This window comes from Epargyreus clarus, unplaced genomic scaffold, assembly GCF_041222505.1.
Source record: "Epargyreus clarus isolate Ecla_fem2 unplaced genomic scaffold, WU_Ecla_fem_2.2 ptg000009l, whole genome shotgun sequence".
Lineage (NCBI taxonomy): Eukaryota > Metazoa > Arthropoda > Insecta > Lepidoptera > Hesperiidae > Epargyreus > Epargyreus clarus.
The window spans coordinates 8,296,980-8,319,034 of NW_027332217.1; the positions used below are offsets into that span (position 1 = coordinate 8,296,980).

The 22,055-nt window shown below is 37.2% G+C and overlaps 2 protein-coding genes across 3 annotated transcripts; one reads left to right on the plus strand and one right to left on the minus strand.

The window, feature by feature from the left end:
* Positions 1–692: 692 nt before the first annotated feature.
* Diap2 (Death-associated inhibitor of apoptosis 2) lies at positions 693–13,538 on the minus strand. 2 transcript variants are annotated; one of them, XM_073076636.1, is made up of 10 exons: positions 12,981–13,538; positions 11,542–11,687; positions 11,022–11,144; positions 8,306–8,510; positions 6,110–6,259; positions 5,655–5,723; positions 4,009–4,111; positions 2,142–2,289; positions 1,511–1,745; positions 693–832 (listed from the first exon to the last, which is right to left on the minus strand). In XM_073076636.1, the coding sequence occupies exons 1-10, from the start codon at positions 13,371–13,373 to the stop codon at positions 710–712; spliced, it is 1,695 nt and encodes a 564-aa protein (XP_072932737.1). In that variant the 5' UTR covers positions 13,374–13,538; the 3' UTR covers positions 693–709. The 2 variants fall into 2 exon arrangements, with proteins under 2 accessions (XP_072932737.1, XP_072932736.1); XM_073076635.1 differs by having other exon boundaries at positions 8,306–8,525; positions 12,981–13,536.
* A 713-nt stretch (positions 13,539–14,251) lies between these two features.
* Kdsr (3-ketodihydrosphingosine reductase) lies at positions 14,252–16,593 on the plus strand. The gene is made up of 3 exons (XM_073076618.1): positions 14,252–14,948; positions 15,372–15,613; positions 15,984–16,593. The coding sequence occupies exons 1-3, from the start codon at positions 14,402–14,404 to the stop codon at positions 16,194–16,196; spliced, it is 1,002 nt and encodes a 333-aa protein (XP_072932719.1). The 5' UTR covers positions 14,252–14,401; the 3' UTR covers positions 16,197–16,593.
* Positions 16,594–22,055: the final 5,462 nt, after the last annotated feature.

The following is a 22,055-nucleotide window of genomic DNA, read 5'->3' on the forward strand; positions in this document are numbered from 1 at the left end:
TTAATTTTCAAAGATTTCATATTATAAGAATAAGGATTGGAGTACTATTGTACGTGGATCCAACTATCGCAAAATCCACAAAGATACAAACCTTTTTAAAAGTATATAAAATAGTGCAGATGATACAATAATTCAAGATACTATCTCTATTTTATTGAAACACGGCCAACTTATTACGAGGCGATAACGATCTTACCTCTGTAAGGCAGTCTTCCATTATTGATGCACCGTGATTATAAATTATTTTATTATGTATTCAGACTGCAGGGATTGACATAAATCTTTAATACGCTTACTAAAAGATACTATTACAAGTTACTATTACAATGAAATATACTTGGTCAAGAGCGAGTCGAGCTCGCACACGGAAGGTTCCGTACCACCAATTTTCATTTCTTTTTAGTACTTGTTATCATAGCAACCATAGAAATGAATGTATTGTGAAAATTTGAACTGTCTGTCAATAACGGTTCAATAAATAAAGTGAAACATAGCAATTTCTTGTATGGCGACTCCCGTTTATTTCGGCGACTTTTTTAGTATTTATTGTTACAGCGGCCACCATCACGACACATATTCTTACATGCGCACGCGCACATCTCACGTTTTACTTCTTCCTTTTCTAGAACAGCGGGCACGCCACCAGCACCAGGCGCCCGCACGGCAGGAACACCGCGCTCCCCGCGTGTTACCTGTGTCAGCGCGGCGGTCAGGCGAGGTAGGCGCGCACGAGCGCGCGCACGGGCGCGCGGCACAGCGGGCACGCCGCCAGCGCCGCGCCGCAGCCCGCGCACGACACCAGGTGCCCGCACGGCAGGAACACCACGCTCACCTGTGCAGGACACATCTCGCGTGTTACGTATTGCCTTTGTTATATTGAAGCATGTTTTGATTTTTTAACATAGTTTGTCGATCAGAATAGTTTCTTTGAACAGAGGATTCCATTTAAGATAAAATAAGACGAAATGTTGATTGTTGTTCTTAAAAATTAAAATGGCGGTATTTTATACTCGGAATTCATTATTTTAGGGTTTTAGGATTATTTTAGGTTGTTTTACCTACTACCTTTAAAAGTAAATGGAATATGTTAATCGAACTTCATTATAGGTACCTACTAACAGTTAAAACCGACCATCAATAGTATTTTCGATTTTGAGGTTATGTAACATTTCGGTAAATAACTTCAGAACCCGGGTGCTGTACTAAAAATAATTATTGGTGGTAGTATTTGGTTAATCATACATCGTCCACAACAAGTTTAAATTTGATGCAACTCTGGACGGCGGTCCATACTTTCATGGGCATTGTCCTTTCAATTAGGAAAATAGTTTAGTTTTACATAGGTAAAATATTTGTTTTACATTTTATAAATATTAAATCCATATCAATTACTTCAAATAATAGTCCATTGGTTTGATGCCAAATTGTACCTCAAACCGAACAAAATCTTAAACACAAACAATTTCTAAATTGAACCTGATACTAATAGATTCATTTTAAATTATCTTACCTCTCCATCCATGCAAACTTTGCATATTCTGGCTTCCTTTAGCTGCCGGTTCTCTTCCTCGAGGGTCAGGGTCTTCTTATCAGGGTCCGGAGTGGAGTTACGCGGGGCCGCGGGTTCGAAGCTAATGGGCACGCGACTGGCACCGTCTGTGCGATACCGCTCCTCAGGGGGTAGTGCACGGTTCGGAATGGGAGACGTTCTTGGACTGTCGTCGTAGAATTCATCCGGGCTTAGTCTGAAATATTGATAATTAAATGTTTAGATATTTGTTTAGATGTTTAGATATGTATAGAGATTTTTTGTTTATAAATTGCAACAATATATAACATTTATATCTACCTCATTTAGGCAGAATTAATTGGATATTATTATAGTACTCCACCTTCTACCCAACTACGTCAGAAGGAGGGTAAAGTTTTCGAAAGACAGGTAAGATATTATTGAATTTGATTTAATTGTGTGAGTGACAGGCTATATTATGACATCGTCAGACACTGTTGTATACAAAGTACAGCAACGTTTCGCGCGAAGCGGTGGTTGTGCGGCGACGTGCACCACGGCTCCTCGTTCAGCTGCTGTCCAGCACCGCCTGTGACGTCACACACAGTACACACACAGCAACGATACGTACGCGGGCGTGGGCACGACCTCCAGCAGCGCCTCCGCGAGGATGTCCCGCGCGAAGCGGTGGTTGTGCGGCGACGTGCACCACGGCTCCTCGTTCAGCTGCTCGTCCAGCACCGCGTCGATCAGCGCCTCTGACGTCACGAACGGCTGACCTGCACGCACACATGCGTATTACAGAACGTCAACATACACACTCGCATGTAAAGGACGTGACTCAAGCGTCACGCACACAATCATGCATACACGAGCGCACGCACGGTCATATACACACTAATAGTTCAATGTTTGTAGTACAAACAGATGCTTATACAATGTTTTTTAGACTTACAAGGAATTCTTACTTCAGTGGTAATGTGCAGATCAAAGTAGAGATCACTTTCCATTTTAAAGGGTGTGAAATGACATATTCTTATGCAACACATTTATCATCAATTTCAGATTCTTCCGTCCAAGTTGATTACAGATTTTCACAGACTACATTGGTCATCATATCAGAATCAGATGAATTGATTGCATGTGATTATAATACAATTGCTCAATGAATACCCTAAGTCAGGGGTTCCCAATCTTTTGTAACCCGCGGCGCAGTTACAAGTTTAATATTCTTTCACGGCGCCCTGTGCCCTGTCCTAGCTAACTATTTGAAGAAGACAGTCGAAAGAAATAGGTAACTACAATAATAGTAGTTACCTTAGGTTGATCGAAACGAAATTTAAAACATCACAATATGAAATTGTACAAAAAGTTATTATAAAAAATGTGAGCCGTCACGGGACGCCTGGCATATGTGAAACATCGACATTATTTTGTAAAAGTAATACCTATGCAGAAAAGAACATATTGTGATAGGAACTAAATATGTCATAATGATAAAATAAAATATTACGATTTTTTTCCAGATAACGATGACTATGTGTAGCGAGAAAGATGGCTTAACACCAGATCGAGTGGGAGAGAATCGCACAGTCGATTGCGCATGGTGACGCGTCGCCACACCGTACACACTTGACTACTGCATATAGACTGTATATATATACCATCGTATAGCGTGGCGACACCACGGCATGCGTCGCCACGCCAGAAATCGGTTTTACGTGCGGCTATAGATGTTTCACATCAATAATTTAAACGGAAAACAACAAGAAAGACTTGAGGATAACAAAAATTAAATACGATATGTATTCAGTCAAATCAATGTGAAGGGTGAGCTAAGTGATCTCCGCGCAGTTTTTCAAAGCGGGGAATATCACTTGACACTGCTATTCTCATTTCTTGCTCCACATTGATCCTTAGCGATATTTGTTCTTTATCACTGCTACACCTGAAAACCCAGCTTCACATAGATATGATGTTGCAAACGGAATGAAATTTTTTAATGCTTTGGATGTTAAATTTGGATATTCATTTTGAATCGATGACCAAAACGCCAATATTTGTGGTGTCCAATGATTAGAGGATCGACTCACGGCGCCCCTCTTTACTTTCTACGGCGCACCAGGGCGCCGCGGCGCACACTTTGGGAACCCCTGCCCTAAGTAATAAAAGCTGATAATATATGTATAATAATGATCTTTCTCATGTATTATTGTGGAAAGAAATGAATGTTGTTGTTCTATAAATAGAGTTGTTATTCTGTTAATTATATTCCATGTACAATAATAAAACTTACTAAATGATATAAATAATAAACATACCTGTAAATAGAGAAACGACATTTAACGTTTTCTTATCCACGAAATTATTTTCCTATTTAAATTTTTGTCACATTTAATTGAAAGTCACAAATAATTAGACAATAACGAAATAATACATAGACAAAAATATTAATTAAAATAAACTTTTTCTCTACATATGTTCCCAATGATACTCACCAACTGTTCGCAAACGCCGGCAGATGGCGCGGCGGATGCGAGCCACATCGAGTCCTGCACCCAGTGCAGCCGTCACCAAGTCACTGTTCATCACTTCCTCCACCTGGAAACATACAAAGCATGCAATGAATGCAAAACACCAATTTTTGCCTCATAACAGCAGTGTTAAACGCTCCTGTGTTCTGATTTGAAGGGTGTGGTAAGGAAGACATACTTTTCCGAGACGTTCCAGCTTAGTCCTCAGGAGTAGCGGAGCATCTGTGGCCGACCTCAGATAGGAATATCTAATCCTATGTGGGGTTCATTACAGATGTCCGTGGGCGACAGTAGCCACTTACCATCAGGTGGACTGCATGCTCGTCTGCTACTCCTAGATTATAAAAAAAAATACAATGCATCTTATGAGATATGGCCATTTTAAGGCTGAAGACTGCCCAATAACATTTTAATAAGTCACATGTTTTCAATAATTGGCCGAGTGCGAGTCCAATTCGAACAGGAAGGGTTCAGTAACATCAAATTTTCATATTTGTTAGGGTCCCGTACCCAAAGGGTAAAAACAGAACCCTATTACTAAGACTTGTCTGTTTGTCCGTCTGTCCGTCTGTCACAGGGCTATATCTCTGGAACTGTAATAGATAGACACATGATTTTTTTACAGCGGATGCATAACGGTAGCCGCTATAAACAAATACTAAAAATAAAATAAAGATGAATATTAGGGTCTTTTAGGATTAGGGTCGTATTAGGGAAGGGTCTCCATACAACAAACCGGAGTTTTTCGGCATTTTTCGATCTAACTGTTAAACCGTACTAGGAAACCGGTTGATTTTTTTACAATCCGTAACTATAACTGGTATTATAATAAATATAAATAAGAACCATAAAACATATTTTATAAGTTATTTTAATTTTATTATACGTTGTTTACGTATCATTCATATATCATACGGTCATAACATCGAAGAATTAGTTGATTAAACAACAAATTCTTCAATTTTATGGCTTATGTATAATCCTAAAAAATTATACATCCTTAAAGATTAGTATGCCAATGTATGAAAAAAGTTGTATTTTATTTTAAAAAATCCTTTTCCTTTAATTTGTCACATAACATTACTAAAGTGAAATAATATAGTGTATTTTTTTTTTCAAAATGAACTCGTTCGATTTCCGGCTAGGGAAATAGATATTTAAAAAAAAGTAATGATGCAGCTTTCGTTTTTATCAAAATCGGCCTCGTAACTACCATCAGCATTTCAGCAGGCCCAGAAGGCCTATTTGAAAAATTCACCCTGTAAATTCTGTAAAAAATACATATTCTGTAAAAAATAAAGTATGTGTCTATAACCGTTAAAGAGATAGCCCTGTGACAGACGGACGGACAGTGGAGGCTTTTAAATAGAGTTCTGTTATTTACCCTTTGGGTAAGGAACCCTAAAAACGGAAATTGCTACTACATAAGTAAGACGCATAGATATGCGAGTGCATTCTACGAGTCTTAAAGAGACATCTCTTTAAGACTCGTATAATTCACACTTGTAAATTTTATTTTTGTTATGGTTTCTGTACCCTTACATTCCATGCCCAGCGGAAAATATATAATAATGTACATATTTTAAATATGCAAATGATAATATTTATACCTCATCTTCTTCAACATCATAGAATCCTACATTTCGAATCCTCGACCTGAGACTCCGATTAGCTGATACCTGTAAATATGAAATGAAATGTATAAAATTTTAATATAGTCGAGGCTGATTTATGCACGTCAAATGTCGCTTCTAGCGGTCACCTATTAAACTCCCGACGATAAGCAAAAGGATTATGGCATGCATGCATGCATTTGAATATGGGAAAGAGTTTATTTATATCTTCTCCTAACTTCAACTGTCCATCTAACATGTCGAGCAAATATTAAACGTGGTGTGTTCCTTGCACAAGTTGATAACCTGCCCCTCGACGGGCAAAACATAACCGCTATACAAAAACTAAGCACTACCATTTAATTACATACTACATAAGAAGTTTATCTTTCTTCCAACTTCGTCTGCTGTAGACGCCGTTGTAGCTGTAAATATGTCAAGAAAATACTAACCGTAGTGCGTTCCTTGCACGAGTCAACGAACTCTTGCCCCTTGACGAGTAGCACGTAACCGCAGTGCGGGAACCAGTGCGCGTGCTCCGACCACGGCGCGTCGCCCGCCTCCCACTTGCCCAGCCCACCGTCGCAGTAGAAACATCGCACCTGAGAACCATATACATAGTAAACTAGTGGTGCCCGCGGCTTCGTCCGCATTTTAAACATAAAACGGAAAATTTGTACCTGCATTGGAATGACAGTGGTACCATCTGTCGAAGATTGGTCTTACCAACTCCCAGACCCTCGTGGGCTCAACTTTGCTGAAGATCATTACTTGATCAAATGCATAGTTTCCGATTCTATAACTACTTACGAATTTAAAATTAATTAAAAAAACCTTTTCCCACGGACTAAATTGTGAATCTAAACCATTCTCAAGTCCCCTTGAACACACACAACAAATTTCATCAAAATCAGTCCAGTCGTTTAGGAGGAGTTCAGTGACATACACACGCACATAAGAAATGTATATATAAAGATATGAAAAAGGACTAGATACATCGTAACTAAACTCAACATACATATTATATTCAATACAATTGAATACGTTATTGTAAACTAGTTCGATTTTTTATTATTATTCTTGTTGCTGGTGTTTTTTATTTATCTTTTTGTTGTCTAACGTTTTATTCACACTATGTAAGCTGTGTTCACTGTTTTTAGAATGGACACTGTATTGTAATTTATGTAAGATTTGTTTTGTTTATATTGAATCAGTAGTGTTACATTCAATTTGTGCACCTAAAAAAAAAAAAAAAAAAAAAACATTAATACTCATTTAAGTTTTACGTACATAGTTGGAACGATGTTCCATATCGCGCGTTGCGAAAGGGTTGGGAAAGGTTAGACGGAAAAAATAAAAATGAGACCAAAAGTTGTAACGACACTTTTTGCTATAGTTGTAAGCCGTGCGGCGTGCGCGTGTTTCTCTGTCTGATTCTCTCTCTCTCATAGAAAGCAAGCCCGTTATTTTCGTTTCGTCTTTCTAACTTCTAACTTCGTTCCATCCGGGTGGTGTCCCTTGACACTTCTCATTGTTTTTTTTTATTAATTTTAACCCCTTTTCCCCTAATCAGCGAAAGTAAGTAAAGCTTCCCCCACCTTTATGCTAATGTAATGACTGGACATTGATTCTACAATTTTTTGCACAAAATCAGAAATAATACATTTATTGATTTTTTTTCACTGCCGTTACCACTATAAAGACCCTACTACACCAGGCTCCATGTACTAAAAAAAAGGGAACCAACCATTAAAGTGACGCACTTGTTGGCTAAGTGACTTTCAAGTTTCAATCATATAAAATTGTCTCATCTTGGCACACTAATTGTGATTTTGATCTCGCATTTATACATTCGTAACAATAAATAAAAAGGTAAGGCGCTGCTGTGTTCCGGTTTGAAGGGTGTGGTAAGGGAGACAGACTTTTCCGAGGCGTTCCAGCTTAGTCCTCAGGGGTAGCGGCGCATCTGTGGCCGACCTCAGGTAGGAATACCTAATCCAATCAATCTGGGGTTCATTTCAGATGTCCATGGGCGACAGTAGCCACTTACCATCAGGTGGACTGCATTCTCGTCTGCTACTCTTATATTATAAAAAAAAAAAAACTCGATATATGTACTATTAATCTCATCTATTAAAAATCTTCATATTTTTTAAAATGGAAAATCTATTATTTATTTTCACTTTACGAAACCGCATTTCGTTTAGAATACTAGCTGTGTTCCGCGGTTTCACCCTCGTTAAAAAGAAACAGGGGCACAGGAAGTTCTAAAATATAAGTAGCCTAAGTTACTCCTTATTACATCAGCTACCTGCCAACAAAAGTCCCGTCAAAATCGGTCCAGCCATTTCAGAGATGAGCCAGAACAAACAGACGGACAGACAGACAAAAATTGTAAAAAATGTTACTTTGGTGTATGTACCTTATATATGTACATATTCATATGCATGTAGTAAAATGCGGTTATTTCAATATTAAAAATAGACACTCCAATTTTATTTATAAGTATAGATAATCGGTATTTTTGTTTTATTATTACAACACCGAGCAAAGCTCGATCATCCAAGTACTATACCTTTATCAGCTATGCGGTCTCTTAACATGTTTAACATCACATCACATATTAACATCACACCACAACACCTCACCTGATCATCAACACCCGTATAGAAGAACCCGGCGTCGGCCAGCGCTCGGGGATCTTGCGCACGGTCCGCGGGCCAGCCGTCGAAGGTAGCGAGACGGGACGCGAGCCCCGCGTGTGTGGGGTGCCTAGCCCCGCCCCCCACGACGCCCAACGAGCGCCACTCGCTACCAGCGGCGACCACGCGAGCGTTCTGCTCCGCGCCAGACCTATCCGAATCATAACTATACGCTTAAATCATACTATCCTAACACAACTTCGCAGCTATTTATATATACGAGGGTACGTTTTTAAGTTCGCGGAATGAGGGACAAGGAGCGAAAATAAAATGTCAAAATTATTTTTCTTTTTCTACATATTCTCCTGCAAGACGAATGCATTTTTCAGATCTTTGTATTAACTTATTTAAACCCTCATAAAAAAATGTTTTGTCCTTGTCGGAAAAATACGAGGAAATTGCGTCCTTTACTTCTTCGTCTGTAGAAAATTTCTTTCCACGAAGCTCTTTTTTCATTTTTGGAAAGAGATAATAATCGCTGGGAGCCAGGTCTGGACTATAGGGTGGGTGATTTAAAATATCAAAGCCCACCTTATGCAGGGCAGCCAGTGCAATACGGCTCTTGTGTACGGGCGCATTGTCGTGCAACAGCAGGACACCTCTGGATAATTTTCCTCGTCTTTTTTCTTTGATGGCTTCTTTTAACCGCTCCAAGATTGTTGCGTAATATTCTCCGGTTATAGAGACACCTTTATCTTTGTAATCTATTAACAAAATTCCTTCTGCATCCCAAAAGACTGTCGCCATGAGTTTGCCGGCCGATTGTGACACCTTAAACTTTTTAGGAGGTGCTGTACCCTTTTTATGCCACTGCATGGAGTCTTGTTTAGACTCAGGTTCATAATGGTGAACCCAAGTTTCATCTCCAGTAACAATTCGATTCAGTACAATATCCTTATCTTCTCCACAGAGGTTCAAAAACGCACGGGAACATTCAACGCGCTGTTGTTTCTGAGGCGGCGTGAGCATTCTCGGCACCCACCGCGCGCTGACCTTAGTCATGCCAAGATGGTCATGCAGAATTTTAAAAATGGTTGTATCCGATACTCCAACCATTTCTGCAAGCTGTTTCTTCTTTAGCCGAGCATCTTCCAGTACTAATTTTTCGACTTCCGCTATCGTTTCCGGAATGGTCACCTCAACAGAGCGTCCTGGTCGTGGGTCGTCTTCAAGTGAATCCCTGCCTTGCTTAAAAAGGTTGTTCCACTTGTAAACCATCGTTTTTTCAGGGCAAGAGTCCCCGTAAACCGATGACATCTCTTCCATTATGATTTGCACAGACTTTCCTTGCTTGGTAAGGAACTTTATAACGGCGCGATGCTCGATTTTCTCCATACTTCCAATTTTCTTCCGGATTGAGTTGTTTAATTGTCGATAGTTTTAAAACTAATGATGCAATTGTGATAAAACTTTATATTTATACTATTTATGAGTCACTTAACACGTACCGCCCTTAACGAGCCCGCTATCCCCCCTCCAACCCTGCCATTCCGCGGACTTAAAAACGCACCCTCGTAACTAGCTGACCCGGCAAACATTGTGTTGCCATAAATAAAAAAATGTTAAGGGTGAACAATCCTTATCACTTAGGGGTATGAAAAATAGATAGTGGCCAATTCTCAGACCTACTGAATATGTATTTAAAATTTGGTGAAAATCGGTATTAAGACCGTTTCGGAGGAGTACGATAACTAACATTGTAACACAAGAATTTTATATATTATATAATTTACGCCTAGAAGTCAAAATAAGGACGTAATTAAACATTATAAAACTTTGAAGGTTTTATTAATTGATTAAACTAAACTTCGCTAAATGAAAAAAATCTTAATTGATTACTAAACAAAAGAAAAAATGTTAATTGTTAACTATTGTTTTGTCTTCGCCTATTAATATGTTCTAAGTATTTATAGAATAATCGCCGAACGTACATAAAAATAAAATAAATAAATGCAATGCATAGATAACCTCTTTCCTTTGTATAGTTAAAAAGACATAAATTACAATTAATGTCCTTTGAGAAGGTACTTTGGTAAGGTAGTGATACTATACTTGATTGAACACTTAACAAACCTTACACTTTAAAAATATGTATATAATTATATGTAAAGTTAGTTACTTTGAAATACAAATATTTCTTGAGATTTCTTTAGTTAAGTTTTACACAAAGAGTACTAATATGAAACATTCTAATTAACCTCCAAACAAGTTCACAATGCAATTCCCATAGCAAGTATGTTCAAGGTTCAATACATTTAAGTGACCATGGCAGAGAATAAGCAAGTACAAATTTATAATATTTTTGACATCACAATTTACTTTTTTAAATCAGTCCCATCTTACTATTACAGACACCCTTTCAGGGATTGATTAGGGATTTCAGGGATTATGTGTGCCCTAATTATTATAAAAAGATCTAGATTTGTTCATATTTATAATGTAGAATGGAATGAGTATGCAGTATATCTGATGGTAAGCCTTAACTACTATCTATGGACATCTATAAATAATCATCCCCAGATAGGATTAAAAGTCTGTCACAGATGTGTTGTTACCTCTGAGAACTAAGTTGAAATGCTTCATACAACTGTCTCTCTAACTTTATTAAATTTATTAAATTAGAGTAAGATAACAAATAGTAAACTTTTTGCCATCTTCTTACCCAGTGAGTGCCATGTTCTTAGCACATCTTCTCATGATAGACTTGGGAGTCCTTCTTGGCCCGTCTTCTCTAAGTCGCATATTGCGTTCAATTTCTGCAGCATGTTCACAATGTGGGAAATACCTGTAATAATACATTGATATTACATATTTTTTCCCTACAAAGGGAAAACATCATTTTTATCTAAATTATATGTAAATTTTTATCTCATAATATGACTTATGACTGTACAAAAATCCCAACAGATTTACATTTTACCATTTCACACAACTAGACAAAATTTTACATTATAGTTAATAATATTTTTAATATTGATGATGTTTTTTATTATAATATAGAGAAGTATGCAGTCCCCCAGATGGCAATTGGCTCCTGCCTCCCATGAACATCTGTTATCAATTATGCATAAGATTAGATTAGTACTTGAGTCCAACCACATAGGCTCTGCTATCCCTGAGGAGTAAGCTGAAATGGCTTGTAAAGGTACCTCTACCAGTGGGAAATGACTTTGTTAACTTACATTCTGTGTACCTGAGTAGGTGTGCCTATAGATCCAAAGTTACTAAACGGTCCCAACTCCCCAGTGCACCATGCACATCTTAGTCGTCCTCCACCAAGATGGTAGAAACCAGCACTCACTAAATTCTCACGAGATACTGAAGTATCCTGAAAGTTTAATATTTTTAAGAGTTTAATTATATATACGATCAAATACTACAAATACAGGGTCATTTGAAAAACATTTATAAGTTCGCCAAAATGATTTTGAACAGAAATAGAAATATTTTCAATCCAACAATTATGGGTGTTTATTTTATTTTTTTGTAAGTATTTCAAATTCAAATCTCTCTCTTCTATAGTTTACCAAATGTAACTAACAGTCAAATTTGTCTTTCAAGTATCAATATGAAGTAACTTACTATAAATTATATATAAAAAAGTATCAGACAGGACAACAAAACTTATGTTTTTTATTAAAGTTATTATATATTGTTTTGGCATTAAAGAACACAAGGTCACCTGCAAGGTTATTAATGTTATACAAATAACTCTGTCGTAATAAACAAAATAGTATATCATGCAATGTACAATCATATCATCATAATATTTATTTTGATATGCAAAATATAGCCCGGTTGCAAAGAAGGAAGAATTTCGTTTTATGACCTTTTAACCAACTGCCAGAGATTATAAACATTTTCTGTAAAGTACATCTTTATAAAGTATTGCAAAGTGCATAAATATTAATTTAAATTATAATATAAAATAAAAAAGCGAAGTTTTATTGATTATATTTGTAAAAATTTAATAGACCCATTTTGACACATGCCATCCTAATGTCATTAAAGTTTTGAACTAACTTTGTATAAACATTTAACACGTAATTGGAAAAGTCAAATAATTCTAAACATACGATGACTAAAAAATTTTTTAAATTTATAAACCATAATCGATTAACTTTCAAAAAAATCGAAACTTAGAATAATCAATAATTAATCCCTTTGTCATCATGACAACAATAAATAAATATTATATAATATAATAACAAATATTTCCAAATCTAAAATCAAGGGCGACCTACCTACCATCATGAAAATTAGCTGGGCGACTGAATAGTACCTACCATCATGAAAATAAGCCTAAATTATATGACCAAATGTTTGCAATTTCTGTGAACAGCGATAATTGCTTCTATGTGACCAGGACGGCAAGTATTTCCACAAGAGCACCAGAGATGGGTAATAAGGATCATTGTACGAAATTCTTTCTGTTCGACTACCGAGCTTTAGTACTCAAAAATTTTACACAGCTGCCACCTGTTGCTTGCCAATCTCAGATATGGTATTTACCATACTAGAAATGTATCAATATGATAGGATATGTATTTGAAAAAGTACCTTTTGAACTTATAAAATGCATCACAAGTAATTTAAAATATAATGAGACAGTAAAACTTACAGTCCAGTTGGAGAACGAGAGGAACCTCAATGCATCACTTTTGTACATCTCATCTTCCTCTGCTTGTCTGCTCTCTTCTTGAGTCGGCTCAGTGAGGCAACGCGGCGTTGTCGTGGTGAGGCTAGACGCGCTGGAGGACTCCAACGTCATCGCGACATTACCGGATAGCAGGGGATTTACCACAAACGCACAGTTCGGATCTAATCGACGATGGCGCCACATTACCTGGTCACCATAATTCCAATCGGATATTTTACCACCACAGCTAAAACACTGCACCTCAGTACCCTGGCCCGTGTAGAAAAACCCACCCTTCGCCAGTCTCGTCGAATTTACTGGGGCTGACGCGGGCCAGTTAGAAAACGTATTCAATCTATTTGATTCTTGATTCATTTTTGTAACTTAGGTTACGTAATAAAGGATACTTATTTAATAATTAACAACTAAAACTATTATTGTAGACAGATTTCGTAAACAAAATCAATATTGCAATTATTTGGTGTTTTATAGTGACATTTCACAGTTTTACTTCATTGCAAATTTTTAAATGACATTGACAATGTCGCAGTGTTGTCCGGTCAGAATTGTAATATTACCATAGAAAAACAATACTACAAATATTACAGTGCCATGATTAAAACATTACAGTAGATCCGCACAAAAATAGCCCAAAGAGTATAGCAATATGGGCTACAATACTCTTTGGAGTATAGTAACCTATATAGAAAATAGTCAAACACAAACAAGCTTGTTGTTTGTTACAAACTGACTCGGTCGGTCATCGACCACAATCCGTACAGGCAAACAGTTTATATTAACATGTATAAAATAATCCTCTATAGTTTACTTTATAGTTTCAAAGCTTGCCAAGGATGAGTATGTATATAATACTTATAATAAACTGAAACCAGAGCACAGACTATATAATTATTTCAGTATAGCAAAATGTCTTACAAAGATATTATGTTATTTTAAACATTAAAATGAATGTTCAATAAGAGTCTATTAAAAATCGGTTTTTGAAACAGAATGATAAATTGTTATAAAAGAGAATATCAGCAAAAGACCCTGGAATTTAGAGATGAACAAAAGACGTCCCTCCTGAAATTTGCTCTCTCATTCTAAGTTGATAGTAACTGAATAAATTAAATGTTGGATAAATAAAAATCGTTTATTACACAAAAATAATCGATTATAATAAAATCGATTATTTTTCCACATCCCTAGTAATAATAATAATGATAACAGACGTCAGACGCCAGACGGTCAGACAGGATTTAGGAATGTAAAAATCCGAACCGGCAACTTAACTTTTAGTTTCTACTTTTACTTTCAAGTCTCAAAGGCGACGGTACGAGTGCCACTCTTTTTATTTTTTAAACCTTCATTATTGTGTTCAGTTTAATAATATTAAGACAAACATGATTTTCATGTTGTGTGCAATTATAATAGCTACACTAGCTGTTCTATTCCTTAGCATCTATTTCTACTTGGATAAAAAAGTAATATACAAGGATTTGAGAAATAAACATGTTGTGATTACTGGAGGTTCAAGTGGTATCGGCAAGGCGGCAGCCGCTGAAGCTGTGAAATTGGGAGGTGATGTTACAATCATCGGAAGAGATGTCCAAAAGTTGACGAGTGTGGTTAATGAACTTACCGCCCTACGTTCGCCGGATTCGAAACAGAAAATCCAGTATGTTTCCCTTGATGTTACTTCCGATTATCAAACTATAGAGAAACGACTTTCGGATCTCGAGGCCGAAGTCGGGCCTATATTCATGCTGGTAACGTGTGCCGGCATGTGCATATGCGGCCAGTTCGAAACAATGAAGCCTGAAGAGATAAAACAAATGATTGATTTAAATTACTTTGGTACTGCTTATCCTACAAGGTATGTTCTCCCTGGTATGAAGAAGCGCAATGAAGGAATCATTGTATTTGTATCTACAGAAGCAGCACTGATAGGTAAATTTCACTATTCAATCAAAATTGGCAATAAAAAGCTTATTTAGAACTATTTTTTCATGTTTATTTTACAAAATTGCTAAGTGTAGATTTCATTCTCAATAATAAATATAATTGGCAAAGTTGATAATAACTTTAGTGTCCAAATTCAAAACAGTTGAATAGTTTTTTTGATTTACGATCAGTTTAATGAACTTAATTGTCTTAAAAGTCATTTCACTTACAAGTCAAACTTAAGCTAATTAAATAAAATATGTGCTGTAATCATACAATAATTAAGTAAATTTTTCACAAAATATTACATTATTTGCTCTAATGCTTCTTTATGCTAATTTTTCAATTTGATATTTTTATAATGAAGTACTTAATGCCTCTCCCACATAATACACAGATTTTCTTCTATTTTTAATATATATATTTCAGGAATTTATGGCTATAGTGCATATGGAGCAGCTAAGTGGGCTGTCCGTGGTTTAGCAGAGTCAGTCCTTATGGAGCTCGTAGGTACTAAAGTGAGCCTAACCTTAGCCTTCCCAGCTGACACGGACACTCCTGGATTTGTCAATGAGGAGAGAACTAAACCTAGGGAGACCAAGCTTATATCTGGATCTGGAGGCCTGCAATCACCAGAAGAAGTCGGGAAGAAAATGATGCATGATGCTTTGGTAGGTTTAAATATTCCTATTTTAATTTTTCTAGTGTACGCTCTGGCAATAAGCATGGGAATTATTTTTAAGATGACAGTATATCAAAAACTGTGATTAAATATTGAATCAGATTTTATTGCACTTTTAGATATAAATTTAGTACGCTTGAAATCACTTGCTATTCATTTTTCATGCATTCATTTTCTGAGTCAATTATCAATATAAAATACAGGACATGCTCATAGTTATAGAATCAACAATTAAAATCGCTAAGTAATTTATTTTGATTATTTACCTACTTATTTAATTATAGTATAATTATCTTAATTATTTTCAAAATATGAATATTGTTAAATTATTTTTGAATATTATTTGTTTTTTTTTTCAGAACGGCAAAACATATTCTGTCTTTGGAGCTTCTGGAACTATACTGTCGACTTTATTTTGTGGTTCTATTGAAAGTTTCCAACAAGTTATATTCCAGTGCTTCTTAATGGGTTTGTTAAGGGCAATCTCAGTAGGAATTATATTGTCATTCCATAAAATTGTAAGGGATGGCCTTAGAGAACGGAAAGTATGTGAGAACAGTAAAACGAAATGAAGGAGGTATTCTTTTAGTCACAATATAGGTTATGTACTGCATTTATAATTATGAAAGTATAATGTTTTAGCTGTTTGGAAATCAATTGTTTTTAAGCGGGCAATGGAAGTTACGTTTGCCAATGTATATGTATAACATTATGACAATTGTTAGCTCTTGATTTAAAATTATAGCAATCTAATGTGTTATGTGATTAAATTAAATTATAACATGCAGTTTACACTTTCATCTATTTTTTATCTTCTAGTTAATATGTATTTAAATGCATAAAAATGTGCAATGTACGCTAAAGAAGTTTAATTTCTTATGTTCACAAATACACGCTTTTATATTAGTACCAATCACTAAATTGTATGTAAGTTATGTAATATTTTATCTAATAAAATAAAATATATTAGTACATTGTTTTATTATATAACAAACTCCACAACAGGAAAACTGATGTATTAGAATACTTTGTAATAATTCATTATGGATACTCATATACAGGATAAACTTTTTAGGTGTGCTTGCGAGAATGCTGAAAAGCTTGTTATAAGCCTGATTTTGATGACAATGATAACAAAAACCACACGATATATATTTTTTTAATCTAATGATGCAGCATTTTAGCTTTGTCTTATAGTTTCAGATTTGGCCATTCAAGCACACGTAAAAAAGTCAATTAAATTTAAAGCTTAGCTATATCAGGAGGCACGGAAGTGCCTCCGCCAAGTCGAGCCAAATACATTTATTTCTCGATTATTATCTGCATAGTGCATAAATAAAAAAATATATAAGATCTAATTTATTACTGAAATAATCTTAAGTTCAATAACTACACAAACTCTTAACAAAAATACTTGTGTTAATATATTTATCTTATTTGATTAAATGACACTTATAGTATTAACTAGGTATCGCGTGGGTGCGCGAGCTGCAAGCAGCTCGCGGGGAAATGTCTTGTTTAGTTTTGCGTGCAAGATTTTTTACAATTTTTGTTTCTATATATTTATTGAAAATTTGTTAATTTTTGGGGCCGTTTGTAAAGGATATGAGTTAATATTCGCAAAATACCAAGAATTTGGGACCTGATATTTTTGTCTATAAGCCATACATTTTAAAAACATAATGAGACAATAACTTAAAATATTACATACAAAAATACCTATTTATAAAACTTGTTATTTTTTGCATGGCAATACTAAAATATTTTTTTTTACCAAAATGTGTAGTCTATTAGTACATACGCGTCATAAATTATAAGGCGTTCAAAAAATATACAGCAACTTGAAATATTACATAAAATAGTGCATATCGACCCAGGAATGCGTTATTGCTGTTACGCCAAAAAGTCTGGAAATACGATATATACATATTTGGAATCAGATTTTTTTCTGTGTTGAATGATGTAACACTCGTGTAGCTCTAAGAGCATTTTAAATTCATTTACAGCGTAGAAAATTTCAATGAAATGTTTTTTTTCGACCTTAAATTGCAGTAACCCTGTAAAAGTCCTTCGTTTTATTGTACTGCGCCTGTTACACTAATTTGACTATCAAAACATTTAAACACAACACGGGTTACAGCGTTTTCGCGGTCTGAGAATTTTAGTCCCAGCTCAGTTACAGTATTTACGCGGTATGAGATTTAAAGGCGAATTATAGTTACAGCGTTTATATGGTATAAGAAATACAAATATGTCATATTTAAATCCTTAATTATGTAAAACAAATCACTAAACTTTTAATCTTGTAATGGACACACACATATAAATATGGACATAAAAACTAAACCTAATTACTTGTAATGGACACAAAAACATATCTTACAACATTTTAAAGGCATCCAATATTTAAGTTTCACAATATTTACGATATTTTTAAATGTTACTACGTGTGCTCGCGCCCTTTTGACGGAGGCGACGAAAATGTTCCATTTGCCGAGCGGTAGGCGAAGTGGCAGGACGTGTAAGGTGTTCATTAAAGTACATTTAATTATTAAAAATAAGAAGCATTTTAGGTATAAATTGAATATTATAATTACAGTCTTTGTTTAGTAAAAAATTGTAAAAATTTAAGCTATTAATGGCAAAAAGTGCTAGGTAGGTATATTTAATATTATTGCTTCTACCCATTTTTTTAACGCGGAGAAATCCAGAAGAGCATCCATGAGGATTCATGCATATCAGATCAGAAGATCGGGGGAACAGTCGTATGTCAGACTCTTACCAACTAAAACTCCGCGGCGTTTCTCTGGACGTTCAGAGATGGTTCACGAGAAAGCATTAGCATTACGTTAACGACCCGACAATCAGACACTTCCATCCATAGCGCGAACCACCAGCACTACCTCTAGCGTGTGCTGGGCCATCTCTTCGAGGTAATCGTCACAGTGATGGCATCTGGCCGTCGACACCCGCCCGATCCAGCACAAATAATTCCAGAAACAACCATATACCTAGAGTACGTGTGTCCGACGGAAAGACAGGACACTTCTCAATAACGCACGAAGTGCCTCAATAGTCCTCAGGACGGCTCTAGGATGCACCGACCTTGAGTTCCACGTCTCGGTAACCCATTGCCGCAGCTCAGCTCTGTGTCTCTCCAGTTCCTGTCGCACGGTCGGGCGGCTCCAGGATTGGTGTGTTTCCTCGCGCCAATAAGGTAGCGACGAAAAGGTCATCGCTCCCAAATCCCAGAGCAAACTTCCCGCCAAGACGTAGGCTGCCTCACATGAGATAAGGCAGAAAATCTACCCAAGGTCGCCGCCGACCTCAGGCGCTGAGGGGTCCATCCAAAGCCGGGTCCGACATTTCACCGGCTATCCAGGATGAATCCCAGATACGTTCGCAACGGCCTCACGTCGATACGAACTCCGGAGACAACGATTTAAGCATCTTGGAGCGGCGCCTTCCAAGGGGCATGAAGCATCGCCATGATTGCCATGAAGCACAGTTTCGGATTTTTCAAGATTTTTAAACACAACCGTCATACGCGGCCCACTATGAATACCGTGTAAGCGGTGACGCGCAGGAAAGCATCCCTATGGGTTCCGCTACAGACAGTCATCAGGGTGTCGTGTACATAACGAACTATGCTGACACCCGGAAGGGGAGCTCCTCGCAGCACAGAGTTTTAGCCGATATTCCACAAGAGAGGACCCAGCATCAAACCTTGTGGAACTCCGCACCATATTTCCCGCCGACACCACCGGTCTTGGCTAGGGTATTCGACCATACGCCTAGATAAGTAGTCCCCGACAATCTTCTCCGGGAGAACCTCCGTGGTAATGGGACGCTACCCTCTTGCAATTCCAGGGGCGGGTGTCAAACACGTTGGCCATATCAAGTGATACAGCCAACATTACCTCACCCCGGGTAACTGTATTCTTCGCCAGGGACTTCGCCTACTGTACCACGTCTGCGGTGGATTTCCCTCTGCGAAATCTCAACTGGTTGTCAGACAGATCCAGACCGACATCCTCGAGGTGCCCGTCCTAGTCAAGCAACACGACGGAACGGTACGCAGATGGGGTTGCGCTGGACGCCCTGCTTTCCAGGAGGACCAGACGATCTGTCTTCCACTGTTGTAGTATTCTGGACTGATACCCATCTATAAATCAAGGTTTAATGCGACTGTTGTGAACGCCTTTGTCCAGTGGACGTCTAGACTAAAGTATAGAGATTTTTTTGTGAGCTTTGATATATAGGTGTATCTAGAGGTTTTTAGCATGATCGGCTATTGAAACCACGTAACATACGCCAACGGTTGGTCAATGCTATCGTACCGAACTTTCGGGCTTTGCTCTTCGCGAAAGGTCATGCAACATACCGGTTGACCCGGATACTCACCGGAAATTGCCGTTTCGGTGAGTATTTAAAAAGGATAGAGGGAGATGACGGCATAGCACACGCTGCAGTACTGCCCAGCGTGGGAGTCTCAGCGGCGGTTCCTCTTGACAAAAGTGGGACCGGACCTGTCTCCAGCACCATTATTGGAGCTATAGTTAAGCGTAGCAAAGCCTGGGATGGCATGATCACGTGCGACATTGTCATTTCCACGAAGGAAGACGCCGAGCGAGCTAGCGCACAGCTTGGAGGAGGAGTCGCCGCGGGCATACATAACTCCCATCTGTCCCTGTAGTTCCGGGACCAGAATAGGGTTACGGTATCCTCTGCCTGTCTTAAGAGGCGGCTAAAAGGACTTCCAGGGTTGCGGGCGGCAAAAGTGAGAACTCGAACCGCCCGGGCAACGATTCCGAGAAGGACGGCTGTACGTGTGCTCACCTGGACGGAGCCCGACAAGGCAACGCGCTAAAAAGACTTCGGTTGCGTTGTTTTGGAGATTTAAATTTCGAGAGTTAAGGTATCATTATATTCGTCTCAATGACCCGAGTGTCCTTAGATAGGTGTTAGAAAAAAAAATCACAATGGCGGATTTTTGGCGTGAAATAGTAACACATTTAAAAAATAAAGTTACCGAACCTTTCGAGCAGGGTATCAAATGAAAGGAAATTAAACGGAGATTATAAAAACATATTTGTATATATATAAAACAGCAAGGTGACTGACTGACTGACTAACTAAATGACTAATTAATTTTTCGGAAATCAACGTACAGTCGAAACCACGGACCATAGAGTTCTGAAATTTTGCACATAGGTTCTCTACGTAGCGTTAATAAGTACTAAGGAAGGCCCTTTTGAAAATTCTACCCCTAAGAGGGTAAAATAGGCAGTCATGTCAGTTTTTTTTTTTTAAAACCTTTAATTTTGAAGCAACTACTGGTTTGAAGGGTGCAGGTAAGGGACACATACGTTTCCGAGACGTTCCAGCTTAGTCCTCAGGGGTAGCGGCGCACGTGGCCGACTCCAGGTAGGAATATATAATCCTATCTGAGGTTGATTACGGACGTCCATAGGCGGCAGTAGTCACTTACCATCAGGTGGACTGCATGCTCGTGTGTTACTCCCATACTGTGAAGTGTAAAAAAGTGAGCACTAAATGGCTGAATAGACAGGTGGTATCCCTGTATCATCAGGATTAAGGAGTTCGATATTGAATATATACGCAAGCACAAATAATTTACTTTTAGTAAGTTGAAAATAATTGTATATTAACGGGGTTGAGTAGGTTAAATTTGTGGTCAGTACATGGATGGGTGACCGCCACGTAATGTTATTTGTCTCCTCAAACGTGGTCGTGCTTTTGAATTTACGTTCAGCTGCTGGTTCCAGATGTTAATATATAAGTCTGGTGAAAACCTCAAAAATTATTGTTTTAAAAATTAAAAGGTTTAATGTTATTGGATATCCACAACCAATGTTTTTCTTATATGAACTAAAGGATTTACTTTACCTATTCGACTTTCGTTATTATATCGGACCATCGAATCTATATAACCTGTAAGAATCTAGCCTGTATTTTGAACTTCACGTCAAATTCAATTCTGGGAATTCTGGAATATCAAATTCTGGGAAGTAATGATAAATGAAAAACTAAAGGAAAGGCGTAAATTTTAAGAATATACATATTTTTTCATATTAATTTGGCAGTTAAGTTCCCGCCATTCATTAATTTAAACATCTCGCGTATTAACAATGTTTTTGGTCTAATATTTCAAATCATTCAGAAGCGGACGTTTTGTTCTTCAAGAATTTATATTTTTATGTTTGACTTAGTTAAGGTTATTTTTAGGACCATTATAATAGATTTTCAACTTGTTCTACTCTAAAATTGACAATTTGGGAGAATGACTTTTTCAAGTAAAATCCTAGTGATTACTTAACAAAGACATATATAAAATTATACGTAACGTTGAAACGAAGTATTTTTTATCTTCTAGTTAATATGTATTTAAATGCATAAAAATGTGCAAT

Bases quoted from the DNA above. Each gene is read 5' to 3' on its own strand.
- Diap2 (XM_073076635.1), bottom strand. From the start codon at position 13,373: ATGAATCAAGAATCAAATAGATTGAATACGTTTTCTAACTGGCCCGCG. The intron at 2,290-4,008 runs GTGAGTATCATT...GTGTGCGTGCAG, and splicing joins CCGGCGTTTGCGAACAGTTG to GTCAGCCGTTCGTGACGTCA. The intron at 1,746-2,141 runs GTACGTATCGTT...TCAATATTTCAG, and splicing joins GAGGTCGTGCCCACGCCCGC to ACTAAGCCCGGATGAATTCT.
- Kdsr (XM_073076618.1), top strand. From the start codon at position 14,402: ATGATTTTCATGTTGTGTGCAATTATAATAGCTACACTAGCTGTTCTA. The intron at 14,949-15,371 runs GTAAATTTCACT...TATATATTTCAG, and splicing joins TACAGAAGCAGCACTGATAG to GAATTTATGGCTATAGTGCA. The intron at 15,614-15,983 runs GTAGGTTTAAAT...TTTTTTTTTCAG, and splicing joins AAATGATGCATGATGCTTTG to AACGGCAAAACATATTCTGT.